The sequence below is a fragment of the Monomorium pharaonis genome, chromosome 7, assembly GCF_013373865.1.
Source record: "Monomorium pharaonis isolate MP-MQ-018 chromosome 7, ASM1337386v2, whole genome shotgun sequence".
NCBI lineage: Eukaryota > Metazoa > Arthropoda > Insecta > Hymenoptera > Formicidae > Monomorium > Monomorium pharaonis.
In genome coordinates this window covers 10034260-10055406 of record NC_050473.1, presented here as the reverse complement: position 1 = coordinate 10055406, position 21147 = coordinate 10034260, and the positions used below count along the sequence as shown (strand labels likewise).

Here is a 21147-nt window from a genome sequence, read left to right as displayed (position 1 = left end):
ACGTAGTAAAATATAATACATGTATCTTTTTATCGCGGGAAAAGTTTTGTGCTGATTTCTACACTCTCGAGCAGCATCTATTATTCTCTCTATCTGAATCGTTATAATTTTCCACATCGCGAGTCTCGCTTGCCACGAACTCATTCAATCTCAGATTCGGTCCGTACCGCATCGGCTGTGTTATACACGTACTTTCAATAAGGTTTCGAGGTTTACATTTGCAAATAGATCATTCCTCGAGTCGTCAGATTCGATTTCGAAACCGTGTATCGAATGTGTTACAATTCCAGCATCTTATTACGCGGAAATTACGTTTAGCGGATCGATCGAATTGATCGATAACCGTCGAAATCGAGTTGAATCAACGCGTTAGTTCCCGCTATTTTCAACGAAATCATCTCATACATTTCGAAGATCTGAACGACTATCTCGCTTGCTTTTCTCCGGACCTCCATTATATGCATAATGTACGACGACTTTGTCAGCGGCTGAGTTTATTTTGACGGAGAAGTGGCTTCGTTATTGTACCCTGAACAAATGAATAATAGATTTACTCCACCTCGCATAATGCATTAAATCTTGAAATGATTGTCATTCTGTGAAGAAAGATTAGAGAGAATAAAGATGGATTGAATTTAATCTTTATTCGCCACTTGAATTTATTATATTCATGCCAGTTAATTTAAACTGCTCTTTAAAAACTAATGCAGTTAGCTGATAAAAGTTAATGCGTTTCTATAGCTCCTTACATTCTTATACATATAAATAAAAAGAAAACGGGAAAATTCTCAGAATATATTAAAATTAGTATTCGTAGAAGCAAATTTAATTTAGTAGGAAAATCTTAAGATTTAAAGCTGTATGAAAAGCGATGTGTTAAATTTGCTTCAAGAGACGGCGTAATAATAGACAGCTTAATTAGTTCTTATCAAAAGAAAGTAATTACGATAGAGAATGACGAAAATTAAAGAAAAGGAATAATCGCCAAGAAGCAGAGCGACCAATACATTGCAATTAAATTTTGTATTGGCCTTCATTAATGAGATATTGACGAGATCGACATCAATCTGCCAAGGTAGCATTCATTGGAGAGAGTGAAGACAGGTTGATCTTTACGAGAGAGAGAGGGGAGGGAGGGAGACTCGTATTACAAGTAATAAAACAATTTTCTCGAAAATATTCGCTATTTATATCATCATTATTATCTTTCATGACTGTTATTTATTGGTAACTTCTTTTATATTTATTTTATGATAAAATGCATTAGAAATTTTAATTCTCGCTTTCTCGGACAATTTTATTTCGTTGGTAGATAAAATTTAGAGATCGCAATTTTTCATCACATAGTATTATTATTCACTTGATATCTTAAACAAACGACCGAGAATATATTGCCGCGCCGGAGTTTCGTATATTTCCAGTTTATTGAAAATTTCATTTTACGCTGTCCCAGATATAAGATAAATCGATGTGCACGACGGTAATCGCCTTGGTTGGCTATCCTTTTTCAGCAATCGATCAGAAGACCGTGCCAGAAGAGCTTCCGGTGTCTGGCGATCCCTACAACGAGACCGTCCTGGAGCTTATCTTCCCTGGAAGGCAGGTTCCCCTTTTCAAACTCAACGGCAAAAAGCTGCAGCTTCTCGAGCCACTGGACAGAGACAGCGAAAATCTCTCGCATGTGGTTTTTCAGGTAGGAGATCTTAATCTCACAAGATTAACGGAACCTGATTCATTTAAGTTGTAGAAGAATGTTCGCTGTAATATACTAAACGGTTGCGGCCGCATAAGGCTCAAAAGTGGAACAGATGTACATACACTAAAAAATTGTTACGCACACATTATTATAACGGAGAGCGTTACATTCTCCCTATGCATAGCTTCTTGCACTCGAATCCTCATGAAGATTGAGATCGCTCGTAGCGTCCAGGTTTAAAGCGCTTTCTCACATTTATAATTATAAGCGATATTTTATAGCCGTGTACAAAACGGGGCGTTGACATTAGCTCTGACGTTGAGCCATTGTCTCGCGATTACTGAATTTGCATCTAAAAGAATTGGAAGAATACATTCGTCGTACGTCCGAACGTCGAAAGTTCAGATAGAGGTTTACTATCAGTCCGACACGCGCGTCTTCTTCCTTATGCGTTTGCACCCGAGAAAGTTTACGAGCGATTCATCGACGCAATGTGAACTGTAGAATATCATTTGACCACTTTCTATCGATAAAGTCACCCGGGAACCACCGCGAGACAAATTGCCACGGTGGAAAACCACCAGCAACAGGAGTCCCGATAATAAATAACGAAGATGTGCCGAGAGAAACTCGCCATGTGTGCGGCAAGTTCAGCCTCCTGCGACTGATGTGCGCTCTCCGATCGTTATCCTTTGCGAAAACTCGACGAGAGCCTTCGTTCCTCTACTCGTCTTTGTTTGAGTTTTCACCGTCCTCGATCCGTCTGTCGATTGGATATCGCGAAAAAAATTGTAGATGGAAGTATTGGAGTGCTCCCATTATGGAGACTTTCAAATGAATGTATGAAGGATAATATGCAATAAGAGAGATGCAGAGATAGAAGAAACTCGTAGAGAAAGATATATCATCATTATCGCGTCCTTCTCAACACAATTACAAATATTATAAGACAAGCGAATGGTATAGCTTTCACTACCGAGATGTCGATATTTCTCGAGTTATATCCTTCACGGATGCAATAAGAAAAATTGTATTGTTCGGTTCCTTTCAAGTGAATTTTTTTTCTCTTTTTTTTGTATTGGCCATTAAACGTCTAAATGTCTAATTCATCTCGCGAATATTTAGCGCCTTTAAGACGATGGCCATTGCTTTTTCCATGCAAAAAACTTCCTCCACTTCTAGGAAGATGATCTCTCGTCCACCTGTAAAATGTTTTATTATTTTCTTCGCCGTCAACACGAGCTGCAAACTCATTGCGAAAGCGGAAGCTGGCAGCTTGTCGAGAACACTCGAAGGAAGTTACAAAATCTACAATAGCTTTCTGCTTCAGTTGTTAAATCGCACGGTCATTAGTGCGGGTTTATATATTCACAAAACTCAAATTAAAAAGTATAATATCCTTTTAAAGAAATTAAGTTATTAATTTTCACGAAACATTTTGTTTTATAATTATCACGTACAGAAATACATTATTGTTTTAATAGAAAGGAAGCACTTGTATAAAATTTTTCCACATTTTTTCAAACACTGCTTAGATTCCGATTAGAATATCTAAAAAAGTAAATCGCATTATGATACTACTTAAGAAATGTATTTTTATGCTAGATATTATAATCAACATAACTAAAGAAAGTATTTCTTATAAAAAAGAAAAATTTAACCAAAATCGAATTTTTTAAATATTATCCTTTAAATCTGAATCTTTATATATTTTTTGGTCAGCATCCATAATTTCTGAGGCAAATTGTGTTGTATTCTAATTTGATTCCAAAAAGTTTTCTACACGAGCAGTTATAATTTCTTTTTAAAATAGAATTAAATTATAAATATTTATTTTAGTCAATTCAGGTTTCTTACGTATAAATTATACGAAATTAATTTGCTCGCTGATCATTGCGCCGCCCGCGATTCGCCATTCTCTCCGCCGACTCGTTCGGCATCTGCGAAACTGCATGCGCATTGTGCCTTATGACACTATCGTGTGAGGAATGTGAAAGGTCTGAAGTACCGCATCGAACACTTCGAGAGCTACTGATCGAACGAATAGATAAGATCTAATGAGACCGAGAAATGCAGATAGAGATAAGTTCGATCGAAACTGAAATGCGAGGCGCATTTCGATTAATTTATAGAAACCTATGCGGATAATAATTAAATCGATTGAAGTAGAGTAATCAGGTAATTGATTATTATTTCAAAAATAGTTTTCCATGTCTTATCGCTTTTGATTAATTGGCGTTTAATAAAAAAGATTACCTAGATAGATTTATGACTTGTAAAAATGTGTAACCATATATATCACTTTATCTTATCGCAGCAAGATTTTTTAATTTACTAATATTATTTAAATTCTTAAAAATTATTTTTATCAAGTTGTAGAGATACTTGAACTCTTAGTAGCAACTAAAATGTGTTAAATTTTTATGTTTGCTTTTCGATGATAAATATTAATTCATTTTTCAGTTGAGTTGCACGGTGAAGTCGACCAACAAGAAGCGAATGATCCCGGTGATCGTGAGAGTGTCCGATATCAACGATAATGCACCTAAATTCATCAATACGCCGTATGAAACTACTGTGCCGGAGGTAAGAGTCTAAAGCAGTTTCCTTCCCTTGAAGGAAGGCCGGTTTTCCACCTCCCTCCCCCTCTCCCCCCCCCGTAATCGAGTATACTTGCGCAACCGTAAAATAGTGCTCCATCATCTTTCGAGTTGTGTAATTAACTTCAATCAATAGTTCCCCCGTCGACGTCGCGTCATCCCCACGCTCGCAGGCAAAGCGGATGAGGTCCCGGGGTCGCCGTGGGTGGAAAATACGCTTTGCATTAGGGGAATAATAGAACGCCGAGCGTGAAAATGCGGGCATAACACGGTAATTCACGGTAATACACGCGGTACCGCGGGGAGTAAATTTATACCTATAATGAGTCGCGCTACACGCCGTACGCGGGATGCACGCGCAGCTAGAAATTTATACTTATAATGGCCTGCGTGTTGTATAATTATGCATCTAAATATGATGGACGGATAAGAGACTGTTGCAGTTAGCGCCGTGTGCGAAAGTTCGATAATTATATTCCGGCGGGATGAGCGTTAAATTGAGTAGAACGGTGCAGGAAATGCGGACGAGCATTGCTATTGGAACACAACCGCGGGTGACTCCGTCTCGGAAAATAATAGCGTCCGCGACTGTGTTACAAAGTTAGAATCGCGCGCGCTGTCGGACAATCGTTTTCTCCACCGAGCGATTCGTGACTTTCGTCGTGCCGGACGTACACACACGTTTCCCGTCACGAGCGTGACGGAATTTTTACGGAAATTAAAAGTGTGTCGAATGCGAGTCATCGACGCCGAGTGTGGACGCTCTATTATCCCGGTCTATCGTCGAGTCAGCGCGCGTTCTTCTCCGAAGAAAGTAGATTCGTCACGTCGCTAAGTGGACGAGAATTATTGGAGAGGCACCGCGGCACGGCCGCGGCGGCGCGGGAACCGACGCGACGGTCGATCAGGATCACGAACGTCGCGACAATATTTTCCCCTCTTTTGCATTCCCTCTCCGTGATCCGCTATGCCGGGAATGACGTCGTTTGTTGTACCATTTCTATTGGCGTATTGAATAGCTCTGAAAGGATAATTGAACGCGAGGGGAATAAGTCTCGTTGCCAAGTTATATAAAAATGTTACCTTTGTTGTAGACCTTTGATTCCCAATCTCGATCTTCTTTTCATCGTTCGTTTGAATAAAATATAAATCATCGTTACAGAAACCATGCTGCGCGATGGCGCAAAGATAATTAATTCTGAACTCGATCCGAATTGTCGTCTAATTAACGGAGCTTGTGTATTAGTTTTCTTACCGTATGCGAAATGTATGCCCGGCGAGAGAGCGCAACCTTTGACTTACCCGCCGTGCATAATTGCACAGAATCGCGGGATTTCCTCGCGGGAGATCGAGATCGAGATTGTCGGCCCGAGCTTGAGCTAATTAATCCGCAGTTAGAAACAGGGTACTGTCGCGAGAGCATGCGAAAACAAGCGGCGATAATCGCTTACGGGATAGCAAAGTGATTATATGCGAGCGCCGGAAACGGTCCACCTTCGCTTTCTTACTTACCTCCGCTCGTTTAATCCGTCATTAAAAACCTCGGGGAAATTAGAGCTGCGTTGCTAAGTAAAATGAGGGGCGACAACTTCCTTGGCCATCATAGCCGTGGCTAACGACCAGGATTATTTTGCTTGAATTGTTTCCGTGGGAATATCATTAAGGCTGGCTCATTTTTAAGGATATGCTAATTAACTCTGATCTCTTTACCGAGCACCACGTGAATGTGTACCGTTAACTGAAGAATTCGGGTCGTCGTTTAAAAACATATTATGAGAGAGAGAGAGAGAGATTTTGCCGAAATTAAAATAATTCTGTGGGGCGCTCGGATTGAATTTTCTAGAATGTAAAAACATTTTTCTTAAACCTTGGTAACTATTTTGATAAACGTGTTTTGATTTTAACAAAATTTTTCTTCGTGTAACTGTTTTACATACCGATTTCAGCCGTCACAGAACACTACTTTGAGACACACGGTATTTCGAAGGCGGTTGCTGATCCCGTTAGATAAGCGAAGGCAAGTGCAGCAAATGCAACGAGGAGCGGCTCGCGCGCGCCGTGAACGAGAAAATATATCGTTCAGGTCGCGTTGCACGGTAGTCGTCAACTTATCTCCGGATTAATCGGGGACGTGCAGCTTTCGCCCGTGCAAAAAGCCGTTGAATTATTTTCGCGTAATCCCCCCACAACGAGGTCTCGTACGCCGTGTACTCCGTGAATCCTCTGGCGCGCGCACGCATCCGCAACCTGCTCGGCCTGTTCCCTGGTCGAATTATTAATCCCGATGACCGGACTCGCGCCCGTGACCCCGCCGGCCTTCGATTAACCAGCATCCCCCCCTCCCCCTGAAACCGCGTTAAAGCCCGCCGCATAAATTCAATTCCGCTCGATTCTAAGAATATATATGTATCGTTCCGCAATTTCTCATCGCGGCTGGAGGCTGAAGCGAAAGGAGAGTCGCGATTTCCAGCAGCTCGCGCCTTGGCGCATTTCCTCCCTGGCGAGGAACACGGATCAATTGTTACGTCGAGAATAATTCTCAAACGAGCTGCGTCTGTTTTATTCGTAGCTCACCCCGGTCGGCTCGACAATTTTCAAGAACATCGACGCATTCGACGCTGACGCCGGTGTCAATGGTATCGTCGAGTACTCGATCGCACCCGGCGACGGCAGCAGGATCGAGGGTGTCGGACGCAACAGGATCACGACGGTCGACGGATACGGCTACTTCAGCATCAACCTGCCGCACCAGGGACAGGTCACGGTCAATCGAACGCTCGACTACGAGAAGACTCAGCGTTATCTCGTCACCATCTTGGCATCGGTAAGTTTCAATCTTGCGCTAATAACATTACTTGATTGGAGCTGTCGGACTTGCGAGAGTGAATTCAAGTGAGTCGGTGACGTTGACGTAGGCGTTGAGATAAAGACGTTAGATCTACCGAGACTTAATTAACACAACGGTTCTAAGGGCTCTCGGGGGAAATACGATCGCTTACTAAATGAGAACATCGTCTGACGCAATATAGAAGAGAAAAAAGAATTGAAAATCTTGCTACGAAAGATTTTAAATAAAAATAATGTCACAATTTATAAAAAAAATAACTTCAATTTATCTTTACAAAATCAATATCTTATTCCTACAAGAGCAAAAATCATCTAAAAAGCTTCTAGTATGTCAATATTTTACGTATCTTGTAAGTAATTTTTGTGTATCTAGTAAAGTAGTAAACCATGTTAGCCGTGTTGCATATACCGTTGCAATACATATCTGTCGAGTATGATAATCGAGCATAATGAGCTCGGCCTACGATACGCTGCGATTGCGCTACGCGACATCGAGTTACAAATCTGCACGACAGTAGAAAATTCTTGTACGAATAACGGGGACCCAACGGTAATCATTTGACGATGTGCAGTAAATTGTTTTTTAGGATGCATTTTTTAAGATAGATCAGGTTCAGGTTTGACAAACCTTAGCGTAGCGAGTGTAATGACAATTTTGCGCGAGGAATGGTTAAAAAGAAATGTGATAATAAAGTTTTCTTAATAGCTTTCTTAATATATGGTTTTTGTTTTGGTAACCAAATTGCGTTATGTTCTTACAAGAATTTTACTAATTTTGCAAGAAATAGACGAGCATGTAACAAAGGTCCTGTAATTTTGAAATAATTATTTTTCGAAAAGTGTGAGAGGAAAAGGAAATCTTTCTATTGCAAATTGTAGACAAGAGCTTCTCGATATTGTCCAAGAACTTCAGTGTATGTGTATATACATCGTATGTGTCGTCTATGTGGTATTTAAGTTACGTAACGTTCATACACCTGTTGCGAGCGATTCTCGACGTGCTGCTTTTATTCGGTCGTTACAGGCGTGCACGACCAACAACGTGCGCCTGTAATAAGCAACGACGTACAACGACGATCTAGAGCATTTTTAGCGCCGTCGTTAAATCTCGGAGAGATTTCGCGAGAGAGCGTCGATTCTGCGTTAACCGCGTTTATTCCTGTAGTCGCGGGACTGCAGGCTCGACGAATACGCGCGCACGCAACCGGTGTGTATTAATCGGTTATAAATTCGCGTGTTTCTTTAATTTAATACGTGAACGATACGAGACGAAATCGACGGGGAAGACGTGGGATAGTCAACGGTCAAGTCGGTGTGGGATGAGGGGCCAGAATAACGAAGGACTGACCGATGAGTCACAGCGGTGACTGTCTGCGCGACGCAAAACCATATTTGCATTAGCATATCACGCTTCTTCGTCACACGACTTCTTGTTCCCCTGAGTGCTATTAGTCCGCACCTCGAGGGTCCTTTCAATCCAAAACGTAATCGGGACGCGTCTTTCACGCCGTCCCTTTTTTATCTTCACACGAGTTTCTTTTTTATCTTTTCCCCTTTTTTATCTTTCCACGTCTGTCTCAAAAGGTTGGTACAGAATGTCGCCCAAGAGAGTACCAAACGCAATTTGAAGATATATTATTTTAGCATGAAATTGAAACGCAATGTACATTCCTTTCTCGGGGAAGAAAAAAGTGTAAAATGTTTGTAGTTCGTGAGCGTATATTTTTTAGCACTTCTCCTACGATCGTCAATGTTGAAAGCAATCGGTTTAATGTTAAAAGCATATATATGTACAAATTTTAAATTTTGTTTATACAAATTTTGTTCGAGATCGAAAGAAAATGGAGAAACGTACGAAAGTTATGCAACAGTTTGTTTCATCGATCACCGACGTGCACGCGGTACAACAGTTTCAGCTATCCCGATTGCCCATTTACGAGAAAACAAGGTCGACGAATGCCACGCATGGAAAGCGACATACATTGAAGCAACATTTCTGAATTCCTTTATTTGTATTAGCCGCGAGAAGATATCTCACGGCGGTAATTCACACGCGAGCGTGTATACTTCGCAATAATTCCGAGAGGAGACTTAACGTTTGTGCGCGCGCGCGTGCATAATTATATGCGTGACGCGATGAACGTGCGCGTGCAACGTGCACGCTTCGTTACGCGCGCACGATCTTCGCGTATACGAAACACGTCCCGCGTGCTCTGTCGCAGATTAGAAACTGATATACGTACGGGGGCCCCGCAGGCGTGCATTCGCTAAACGGTATTACAACCCGACGGCAACGGCACCACGCTGACCGGGTAGATGCGTGTCCGGCCCTTTTTCACGTCTAATGATTTTAATGGTACTAATCGATTCTGCGGTTTCGCACAAGTGCGCAAACAGCGCGCACGACAGACAAGTCGTTAATTACAGTTACTAGCGCCCGGCTTAGATAATCCACGTCCGAATAATTAATTACTCCTATCAATCGCGTATTTAGAAGCGTGCTGTGCAGAGGTACTTCGACCGTACGTAGAGCTGCGCGAATATTGCCGATAAACAAGGAAAATGCGCGGCTTATGAAGCCCTATGAGCTACTTCAAAGTTTTGTCGCTTCTTTTTGTATCTGCGAAGTTCCTTCGCCGATTTTAAATTAATCCTTCCTTCCTTAATTTCTAAATAATAGGGGTAAATTAAAAGATAAAGGGAATAAATGACAGTACTTTAGCTTTTTGTTTAAAAAACTATTTTCAGGTGAAAAGTTGCATTTAAATTGATCGAGAAATCTACAAGATAAAAGAAACAAACGTAAAACTGATACCTTCAGGTGCATATCTTATATTACACACGTGGTAACCGCTCGAAGACCACACACCGGCGGTTGAAGCTGCAACCGGAATAAGTTGGCCGATAGTTTTCCGATAACAACCCGGCCACGACAGGAGTTGTGATATTTCCGGCGCAAAGTTTTCGCGCGATCAGGGCAAACTCAGCCAAATGCACCAGCGAGAAACGGGGAAAGGATCGCGCGTAACGGTAACGCCGTCGGGGGAATAACGCAAGCTTTCCGTTCGATACACGCGTGCGGTATCGCCTCGCGGTACCGTAAGGCATTAACCGTACGGCCCGGCAGATTAGAGGCCAACAGATTGCCGTTGCTTGTAGCTATTTGCATATCACCCCTGCCAAACCCTTGACATTGTTCGGCTTACAGAGGTACAACGCCGGCCGTCGCTACTACCGGATTAGAACTCGCAAATTGCGCTCCGGATCGACGAAGCGATCGATGTATATCGCGACACTTATCGCTCGTGTATGCATCGTAATCCGGACTTTCCGCTGACGGGAACCACAGGTTACACAAGTCCGCGCGGAGGTATCGCAATATTTTTTTTTTAACGTTCAAATCATTTGCCGGATATATTGGTCCGACAATCGCAGTGCTCTTTAATGCAAATTCTGCGATTTTCTTATTTGTTCGCCACTATTAAACCAAGAAATAATTAATGAATAAATAAATAAGTAGCTCAATTCGTTTCACTTCAGAGGAAAAATTTAAGTAAGAAAGTTGTACTGATCGCATAACGAATTTTAAAGTTACAAGCAAAGTTATAAGTATGAATCTGGGACAGGGGGTTCTCGACAAACTTTTTCTAAAAGGCCGGATAATAAATATTTTAAAGTCTGTGGGTAGGTACTTACGTAACAAGACAGCAAACACAGTTCCGCGAAGTTCTTAATAAGAAATGTAAATAAAAAATAACCTCAATTTACTTAATTTAATTTTTAATAATAGCAATTACGCGAGTAAGGCGCTACAAGTAGGGCTTGGCCTTATGAATCGCAGAATGAGAAGAAAATTTCAAACGGGCGATGCAAGAGACATTTCCATCGGTATAATCTAGCGGGCGCGTTAACGCAACTGCTAATGGACCGTGCGTAACGTCATCGTCTCACGCGCGCGCAAGTGAAAGTAAGATGCTCATTAGCGGATATCGCGCATTCACCGGACGCCTACGCAATCACGGTAGATTACTCGATCGCCGTGACGAATCGTTACGCGGGGCGACCGCAACGGCATATATCGCCGTAGCGACGTAACGTAACGTGCTACCTACGTGCTACGCGACGCTCGCTCGCTCCCCCGGGGTTATGATAATATAATCAGGAAGCAGTATAAAATGTCAAATCCACCGCGGCTCCGTACACGCGCGCGGCGCGGGATAATATAATACTTTGTGACCGTGTGCGTGCGATTGCGCGCCATTTGCTTGTACTTACGACGGTACTTGTCGCGTCGCGATTATTGCACTCGCTCGGTGGTCGGTCGCGGTATTAAGAATTGTTCTCCACGCGTGAGTGCCTATTCATACGAAGCGAGGCAGTCAATAAAGTCACTTCTCTGACGTACAACGAGAAAGTCCTCTCGGATTAAAAGGAAAAAAAAATACAAACTTCCGCATGTTTGCATTGGTCGCGACGTGGCATTTTCGCCGGGTGTTTTTATTTGTACGTACAGCCGCGTATATTTCGTTATTCGTGTTAACGGCATTTCGGCGGCCACGTTATTGTTATGGTTGGCGGTTATCGTATATTTTGATTGGAATCGTATGCCGGCGCCACGATAATTGCGGGCTCCGCAAGCGCACTCCGTAATCAACGAACTCTTTTTTTCTCTCTGAAAGGATTTATTACATTGGCTTGTAGTGTAATTAATATTTTCAGCACTGAATTTTCGCCCCCGATGTTAATCCGATGATAAAATTTAAAACGTTCGAGCCAATTGTGCCGCAACCGCGCAAAACGAACAAAGCGATAAAAATAACAATGACGATAGAGATAGCCTTCGAAATTAATTGGTTACGTAATATTCCAATTGAGCTGAACATTACGTATTACATTCCGTACAAAAAGAAATAACGAACACTCGTGTAACGAGTGAAGAAGAGGCCGAAGTTCGAAGCCTAACGAGTGATCATCGACGAGGGTCTCGATTTCTCTTCGTGCCTGTTGACGCGTGCTAATGCCTCCCTCGACTGTCCCCAATTGTCTTTAATCTTATCTTACGCGCGCGGCACAGTTTTGCATAAACGTCGATCACCGTGGGCCCCGGCGAACAAAGAAAACTGTGCGCCCCGCCGGTGATAGGCAACCGTCTGGAAAACCTGGCAAGGTGGGCAGTGGACGCGGACGGGACTTATATGCATCGGTGCATGCTGCACGCGAGCCTAGATATGCGCGAGGAGGTAGGAGAGCCACGGACTCGCCGGCATTAGTCACCGTTCGGCTTCGGGACGTGTGTAACGCGAGTTGCACGCGAATTTTTCGATTTTCCCGACGACGCGACGCGCGGTTGCCGACGTGGCCGATCCCGCCGTGTGTAACGCGCCGCGGCGAATCCTTCCGTCGCGGCTCCGTACGAACGCGATATTACGGAAAATCAGCAGGATCGGTATTGACCGATTGGACGCGTGTGATATATGTGGAGATAGCGTAAAACCTCCGTGCGTGTACGTCGCGGTTGTGAATTTCAATCGTCTTGCGGTATCTTTTTTTTTTCTCTCTCTTACTCTCTCTCTCTCTCTCTCTCTTTCTCTCTCTTGTGATAATAAATATTGTTTAGCATGAAAAGTGCAAGTGAGACTCGACGCGTTCGTTACGAAACTTCCAATGTCAAGAGCGCTAGCTGCGTCACGCTAATTCGCGCGAAGGAAGTTTCTCCCTCCCTCTCTCCTCGTTCGCGTAGCCGTGATCTACGTAATCATAATTGAAATCAAAATAGAGGGCGATAAAAAGAATACGTTTAATTAATGGCGGCCTAAGCAACGGCATTGCGAACGGTCGTTACGTCATTGGGGAGTTTCTTTCTAAACGTTGCGGAATTGAAATACCTGGCACTACGCGTACGCACGATGATAACGGTACGCTCGCGCGTGAATTCTTTTGTCGCTGCTGCGTCGGGAGATCGACGACGTGCCTCGGGGAGAAAGACGGAAAGATTCGTTTTGTCAAACGTACGGTATTAAAACGCGATTGCGCTTGAGGAGGCGCGCTTCCACGTCGAGTGCGTTGGCATTGACGTGGGCGAAGAAGTCCTCGAATCACTGGACTCGAGTCACTGGAATCCAGGACGCGCGAGCGCGTTAAAGAAAGATCGATATTTCAATTTCATCTCTTTCGCATTGTCGGGACTTAATATTTTGCCCACTCGGGATAAACCCGTCTTATGTAGAAGATAACAAACTACAGAGCGCCGAGAATCTGAGATCGTTAAAAAAGTACACGTCGGGGAAAAAAAACGGAGGATTAACGGAACGAATAGAAACAGACGCGACAGGGAGGGGGGAGAGTTATCTGTTACGTATAGCGATGAATCGAAGCGATGAACGGTTGTTTGCGCGAGAGGACGCCGACAACTTCCGGAACGCCTCGCGTACGTAATCCTTTGCGGCAGAGAGCGCGTTGTCGCGAAACGTTGATTACAAATCGGTTGCTTCCGCCTTCGATGCAGACAATGTCGAATGGATATCGACGTGACTCGATCGTGACAAGGTGAAGGAGACAAGAACTTGTCGGAACAGTTTTCACAATTGCGGCATTTAATATTTCAAATAACTATATTGCAAATTCAAATATCTAAAAAAATGCCTTATTAATATGCGTGATGAAGTTTTCCATGTAAAAATAACAGCAAAATGTATTAAACTATAATAAAATGGCAAATCTGTACTTCTTGGTAAACATTTTATTATTTAATGTTGTTTTATAGTAGTTAAATAGCAAAATGCATTTACAAAGAGAGAGAGAGAGAGAGAGAGAGAGAGAGAGAGAGAGAGAGAGAGAGAGAGAGAGAGAGAGAGAGAGAAAGAGAGAACCAAATGTAAATTTTAACTGTAGCTTGTTTTAATATGGAAATATTAAATATAAATACTCGTTTTCTCAGAATTAAGTTGTAAATGAAATTCATATATTTTAATCCAATATTTTATCCAAATTTACCTCAAATATGAATCAACATATTTGACTTACATACGTTTGATTTCAATTATTTTATTTTAATAGATATATAATATTACTATTATATTGTTTAAAATAATATGAAACTTTTCTTTTTTACCATTAATATATCATTTAGATTTACTCTCTCAAATTAAAAACATGGCATGAAAAATTTTGAATTGATAACTTTGGATTCTCTTTAAATCAGAAATTTCTATTTTTTACTATAAAATTTATTTAGTTTAAATAAAATTTTGGAAATAGTATTTTTACGTTATAAAAAAATATTTTGTGATAGAGTTTCTTTTTCATCATAGACAAAACGCAAAATTGCTTCTTGTGCCAACGAATCTCGGTCTATCGAAATCCTACGGGATACGTTTTCCGATTTCTTGTGAAAATCTCGCACAATCCGCGACGATTTTAACGGTGAAAAAAAAAACTCAGCGGTCGCGGCGCTTCGCACAGCTGTCATTTCCGGAACCTGGAGGCGTCAATTTCGCAGGCCGATGATCCGCACGCATGATCGATTTCACGCGAGAACACAGGCCGGATAGAGATCGAATAGACGACGAAAACTTGCATCGTCGATGCAAACACGAAGATCCCATGACATAGTGTACTTCGCGCCGTTGGTTTCCGATACCAATGTAAATGATCTGATGTTACGTAAAGCACCCCCGCCGACCGCGTTACCGCGTTGAAATATATGGCGGGAGATAACCCGATTGTGTGCCGATAGCTCGGCACGATATATTGGATTTGCTTTTCCCCTTTCGCCGCGCGTCAACGTGGCTTTAAAGCGTTTTAAACTCATACAGCGCTACTCGATATTCGAACTGTTTATAGAGCATTCAATAATGAAAGACGTTTCTGAAATAACACCGGGGAGAATGACGACGGAGACGTGCTAATGTCGGCGGCATGTGCTTATCAATAATGTAAAAGTTGTAACCGAGACACCGCCGCGCATATGAAATTTATGGAAAAGGGAGCCCTCGGCGTTTTAAATATATCACGTACGTCTTGTTTGCGTAAAATTTATATTCCTCCCGATGAAATTTTCATAGCTTAATTTTACGAGCTATCGCAGCAGCACACTATAGCAGCGGCGACGGCGGCGGCGGCGGCGCGAGAGGAACGTCGAAGACGTTTTGTCGCTAATTTTTCACGGTTATTCTCGACGACCGTTCCAATGCGACGCAACGAACCCGATGGCTTGAAAGGCACACGAGCGCGAGCCGGGTAGGAGGCATGTCGTCCGGGGGCCGATTAAAAGAGAGACGCATGATTTATACGGCCCCACGCGTGGAATGTGGTAACGTAACGAGCGCGGTTAACGGCTCGCGGGTCTAAGGATTCAGTCCCGGGCACGACGATCGGCGCAGGAATTGCCTGGGCTCACCGCATGAACGTGGGACGATAGAACGAGGGACACACCTTGCATGTGCGCGCAATCGCCGCACTTTATTATGTACTAATTCTCGAGAGATACCTGGGGGGGGCCTATATCCCTCCTGCGATCGTCGCCGAAAAGATGTTTCGCGTTCGCCCGCGCTGCATCACGGCGCTCTAAATGAGGATGCGAGAGGAGGACGCTTACGTTCGGATTCGAGAACGTGACTCGTCGTAAGATCAACAATATGGAGCTTCTCCGTTCGATAAAAGCGTTCCTGGTCGTCGTCGCGCTGATTCGCGTCGGCCCGACTTTTGCCGACGACACTGACGATTTGTCAACGGTGAGTGAATTGCAAATGCAAACAGATCGCTGGCTGGATCTTACTTTCGTCGTCGGTGTATTACTTGCGGGTTCCATTGTACTTTAATTTTTTGTTCAGCTCAGTCGAAGGGCGAACACTTCAACCCTACTGGTGCAAGGACCTCGCGATAAATGTTCTCCTTAGGCTAAATTGAAACAAGCGTTCTCTTTTTTTTTTTTGCGAGGGCCCTAGCACGCATGGGAGTCTCACGCCAGGGCACAATAGGCACTTTCCGTCCTGAAACCTCGTTAGTTTTAGAGCCGCCTCTGGTCATAGCTTCTTGTAAGCGATCAGTTAACCGTCACTTTAAGCGACTCCTTCTGAGAACTGATTCTATTAAGTTATTACACTGTCGCTATTGCCATGTTGCACTAAATTGTGGTTTTATATCTCACGATGCTATTTTGCATTTGAAAAATAAAACAAATAAATTAAATCGCTATACGATCGACTTTTTACTTGATGAATTTTGCGTAATGTCAAGAAGTGAGTAATTTATAAAGTTATCGCAATCGTCACCGAGCTTACGATGCAGTTCTACTTTGTTACGTTTCTACTTTGTTACATCATCGGTGACGGTTTTTGTTGAAATCAAATTCGAGGCAGTATCTGCGTTTAGTACGAAACGTTACAGGGGATCGCATGGGGACCATGGGTTCAATCCACTTGTAATAGAATCCGAGACCCGCCGGCTCACGGGCGTTGCCGGCGTCATTGTCATCATTTGTCGATTGTAATTTTGCGTACGCTCGAAACTGCACGGTCGCCCGTAGAGCAGAGTACCGAGCAATTGGATGTCGGAAGGGGGGAAAAAAAAAGACGATTGAATTCTGGATGCTGCGCCTCGTCGCGCCGCGATGTCATTAAACGATCCCCGGCGGGCGGCCGTAAGCGAGACGAAATGAAAAAGGCGAATGGATGCGCCGTGCGCCCATTATTACTATTGGCATACGGGATACAGCCACGGCCGTGCACCACGGTCAAGGGTAATAGTTATTTCCCGCGCGCTTACGGCTTTCTCTCTCTCTCTCTCTCTTTCTCTCGTTTCTCTCCATGCGAGCCATGGAGATAAATCGGCCACGGTCTCGCATAATCGCGGCGAATCTCCCCGAGTCGAGGACGCGATCGATCTCAACCTTCCCCCTTGCCCTTCCTCCCTCGCGACTCGGTTCGGATTAAGCCGCTCGGTGCTGCAGCAGGTGCGGCTCATTTGAATATTATGTGGAACAAATGACTGACTTCTGTTCCGTGTGAATGTTGCTCCTTTTAGCGAGCACCTCCGCCACGAGGAATATAGCGTCGTTCCGCGCCGATGCTCCGAATGTATAGACTGCCAAATGATTCATATGTAAAGTTAATATTTTTAACACTTATCGAGTCGTAGAAGCTTATTTAACGTCAACATTGCGGGAAATGTTAATGATATAAACGTGATCTTGCTATCTTGAAATATTTACATGTCTCGTAAACTTTTACCACGTATGAAAACTTAACCGTTAGCTTTGATGAAATGTTTAAGTACGACGATTTTGTCTTAGAACGCGTTTCTCAGCGCGCCTCAATGAGGAACAGCGAGTAATGTGGGGTTTTATTAAAAGGCGAAATTTATGAGACGCTCTCTGCATGCCGCGGAAGGCAATGGATGCATTTTTGCAGTTAACCGCGGCCGTAATTTGTAGTATGTATTGCAATATGCATTCTAAGATGCATATATTTTATGTGGTACTTTCGGGAGCTTTCTTACGATCTTTCTGGCGTAATGAAAGTTACGATAACGGGTTGCCTTTATTTAGAGCGCTTCGTAAGTGGTCCAACCCCGTTATTGCATAAATAGGGTCACCGAGGAGAACGGAAAATGAGAAGAGAGACAAGACTTCTCCCGGGGCGACGTAAAACTGGTATCGGATCGTGGTGTGTGTGTGTGTGTGTGTGTGTGTGTGTGTGTGTGTGTGTGTGTGTGTGTGTGTGTGAGAACGAGAAATAAAAAACGGATGTTTGTTCCTTTCGTGCACGTGGCAACTATTGAAAATGTCAATATGATCGTGACGCGTCAAAATTGCAAGATTAATGGCGCGTTATCACCGTCGATTTTCATGCGTCATTCAAGTTTTTATTCATGAGCTTCAAGAAATGGAAGAAGATATTTTTATTAATATTTTCTCACCGTGTTTTTTTCCCCGATAGAAACGTGAAGGAGAGACAGAAAAAGCGAGTAATAATAAAATAATGAATCGAAGAAGGCATGCAGGATTTCTTAGAAAATGTTTTATATATTTATTATAAATATTATAATAATAAACGAGTATTAAATATTTATAATGTGCTGCATAAACAGTATAATAATTTTTGCCAAGTACGAGAGGTACGAAATGCAAACTCTTATCTTACTTCGTAGTTGAAATCTTTGACGCTGTTTAGAAAGTCAATTTGCATTTACTTCGTCGCTTTACGTTGCAAATTGTTTGGTTACAGGATCGGGCGAGGAACGTCTCCGAGAGATTCACATCCACGACCACGTTGACGGTGAACATACGGGACGATGATGACCAGGATCCCTCCTTTATTTATCAAGGCTGTATGCTCTCGGACGGTGCCTGCATCAATCCGGAATACTCCGCGTCGGTGCGTAAATCGCGACGACATTTTAAAAAAATATACTGTTCGGATTTCACATCAACATCGGTGAATTATTATAACGGGCGTTTCCCTGTCGTCGTGTTTAAATTTATAGTAGTGAAAAATCCAAGTGTAATTGAATACGCGCCTCCTAATCGGCCGTCGATATCTCACTGTTCAAATTCACGTAGCCAATAAATCGGTGCAACCGGTTCTGCAAGAGCGATTCTCTTTTTCTCTTCGTCAGGTATCGAGCGGGGTACTATCTGGCATACTCAATATCTCGCCCGAGAAAATACAGGCGATCGACATGGACAGCATAAACGAGCCGATTCACTATTCCTTCCTTAGCGGATATCCGCCGAATTACCGTGATTTCTTCGAGATCAATCCCAGCACGGGGGCAGTAAGGCAAATCAAAGCCGTCGACACGACGGTAACGAAGAAGTTTGATATTATTATTAAGGTAAATGTCCAATTATACTTTTATGCCACGTTTAAAGAAACGTTTGTTTGAATGATTTTCTATAACTTAACATTTTTATATACACAAGAGTAGATGATAAAGAATACACAAAATTCTAAAGAATCATTCTTCATACTGTTGTCTTTTAATAATTCTTCGGCCTTTTCGCATTTAAGAAAACAGTTGAGTTTGAAAACATTATGCAGATCTTTTTCTAACGTCACTTTAACGTTGTTTTTTTTTTCTTCAAAATTAAAACATGCCTAACAACCAAGAATTTCTTTTTCTTTCCTTAAGGCGGTCGAAGTGTCGGAAGCAAAGCGCTCGGCCACTGCTAAATTAACAATCACCGTGAAACCGGTCGACAGCAATCCACCCGTTATAACGGCGTCAAACATCGAAGGTTTCGTCGACGAGAATGCTCCGATCGGCACAAAGGTCATCGATAAAAGCGGGAATCCTATTGTGCTCACCGTGTCGGATGCTGATCTGGTGAGTTTAGACCCGTAGACTCTATCGGTTTCTACTTAACGAACCGTGACCGAGGTGCAAATCGACCGCTTAAGTTCTTCTATTGTCTATTAGCGGATAAGGTCCGTGCTAATCGAATTCGTATCACCCGTATATTCGAAGTCACTTGCTTCTTTTTCCTTCCGTAAAAGAAAATTGCGTTTATTACTCAGGGACCGGACGATCCGAAACCGGCGTACACCTTCGAGCTGACTACAAATTTCTTTGCGATCGATCCATCCGGCGTGCTTGTCGTGAACGAGGAGAATTTGGACCGGGATCCTCCGAGTCCCGGCCGTTTCCGATTCCAAGTGGTCGCCCGGGAGAAAACGGGTGTGGCCGCGTCGTCTCCTCTGTCGTTTATTGTTACGTTAAACGACGTTAACGACAATGCGCCTCTGCTTCCGATGATGGCGCCCATCACCGTTCAAGCGGGAGAGACGAAGAGACAAATAGCAAAGGTGACGTCCTTATGTTTTGATTCGCTAACAAACTTTGCATATGCGGAAATTATATTAATTGCAAACATTTTTCATATTTGATACTTTTTAAATATTTCTATTAATCGTCATTGATTATCGCTTGTCGATGCATAGCTCTTTCTTGCGCTTAAGGACGCGAGGCTCCAGAAGGGAAATTTTATTTCGGATTTCGCGCGCAGGTGGAGGCCACGGACAACGACGAGGGCGAGAATGCCGAGATAACGTACAGTATCTATCACGTGTCGAACAATGGCTTGCACAAGTTCAAGATAGATCCTAAGACCGGGGTTATCGAGTCCGTGAGGAAACTGAACGCCGGCGAGCAGTACAGCATCACCGTGCAGGCGACCGACAAGGGTGGCAAGTACTCGCAGACAATCGTCGAGGTGAACGTCATTCCCGGGCCCAACACCAGAAGCCCCGTGTTCCAGCAACCGGTGTACGAGGTGCAAGTCAGCGAGGGGGCCTCCATCAATTCCACAGTCGCGACTATCACTGTGAGTATCCTCGATATGATGCCCGTCTCGCCGGGGTTTTATTTTAAACTTCAACTTTTCTGCTCTGACAGTATCCGCTCGATATGTATTTTATTGGTTTTTTTTCTTTCGTCTTTTTTCTATTGCGCCGATGAAGCATCTACACTTGTCCATTTACGTTAGTTTTTTAAAACTACGTTTTTTTTTGCGAACTATAATGCAAGGAAAAAATTTTCTCATTTAATTATTATCTATCGGAATGTATTTTTCTTCTTTGATTTGTATGAAAGTGATATAAATTGTGTTTTTCTCTTTAAAACTTGTTTTGTTCTTTAAACGTTTGTACCATAATATAGCGTTTTCAATTAACGTTACAGGCCATTGACCCAGAAAACGATCCGGTGTCGTACTCGATAGTATCGGGGAATGACTTGCGGCAGTTTGCGATCGGTGACAAATCAGGTGTTATTACCGTTATAAGGAAGTTGGATAGGGAGGACCTGACCCGGTATCAGTTGGTAAGCCGATATCGTCAAAGATCGTAGCACGAACTTTCTACACCCTCTACGAGCCAATGCACTTCTTGCTTTACGCTGCTTTCCGTCGATAGCTTTTATCTAATTTAAGGAAACATCAGTGTACTTATTTCTTCCTTCGCTTGTAAACGAGCAGCTTTGCGAAATACATTTTCAATTTTAAGC

The 21147-nt window shown here is 43.0% G+C and overlaps 1 protein-coding gene across 4 annotated transcripts in view; it reads left to right on the top strand.

Annotated features, from left to right (window-relative positions):
* The window catches only part of LOC105830331 (cadherin-99C), a 111157-nt gene that overhangs the window by 81044 nt on the left and 8966 nt on the right, over positions 1-21147 (top strand). Inside the window, exons 4-12 of one of the 4 annotated variants that reach the window (XM_028194979.2) lie at positions 1512-1693; positions 4160-4282; positions 6866-7120; positions 18369-18518; positions 18760-18978; positions 19276-19470; positions 19662-19949; positions 20150-20467; positions 20824-20964. In XM_028194979.2, coding sequence (XP_028050780.1) covers positions 1512-1693; positions 4160-4282; positions 6866-7120; positions 18369-18518; positions 18760-18978; positions 19276-19470; positions 19662-19949; positions 20150-20467; positions 20824-20964 — 1871 coding nt within the window. Of the gene's footprint in view, positions 1-1511; positions 1694-4159; positions 4283-6865; positions 7121-8451; positions 12682-14394; positions 15876-18368; positions 18519-18759; positions 18979-19275; positions 19471-19661; positions 19950-20149; positions 20468-20823; positions 20965-21147 lie in introns of those variants that run through there. The other 3 variants (XM_012669591.3, XM_028194980.2, XM_036289673.1) reach the window with 3 other exon arrangements.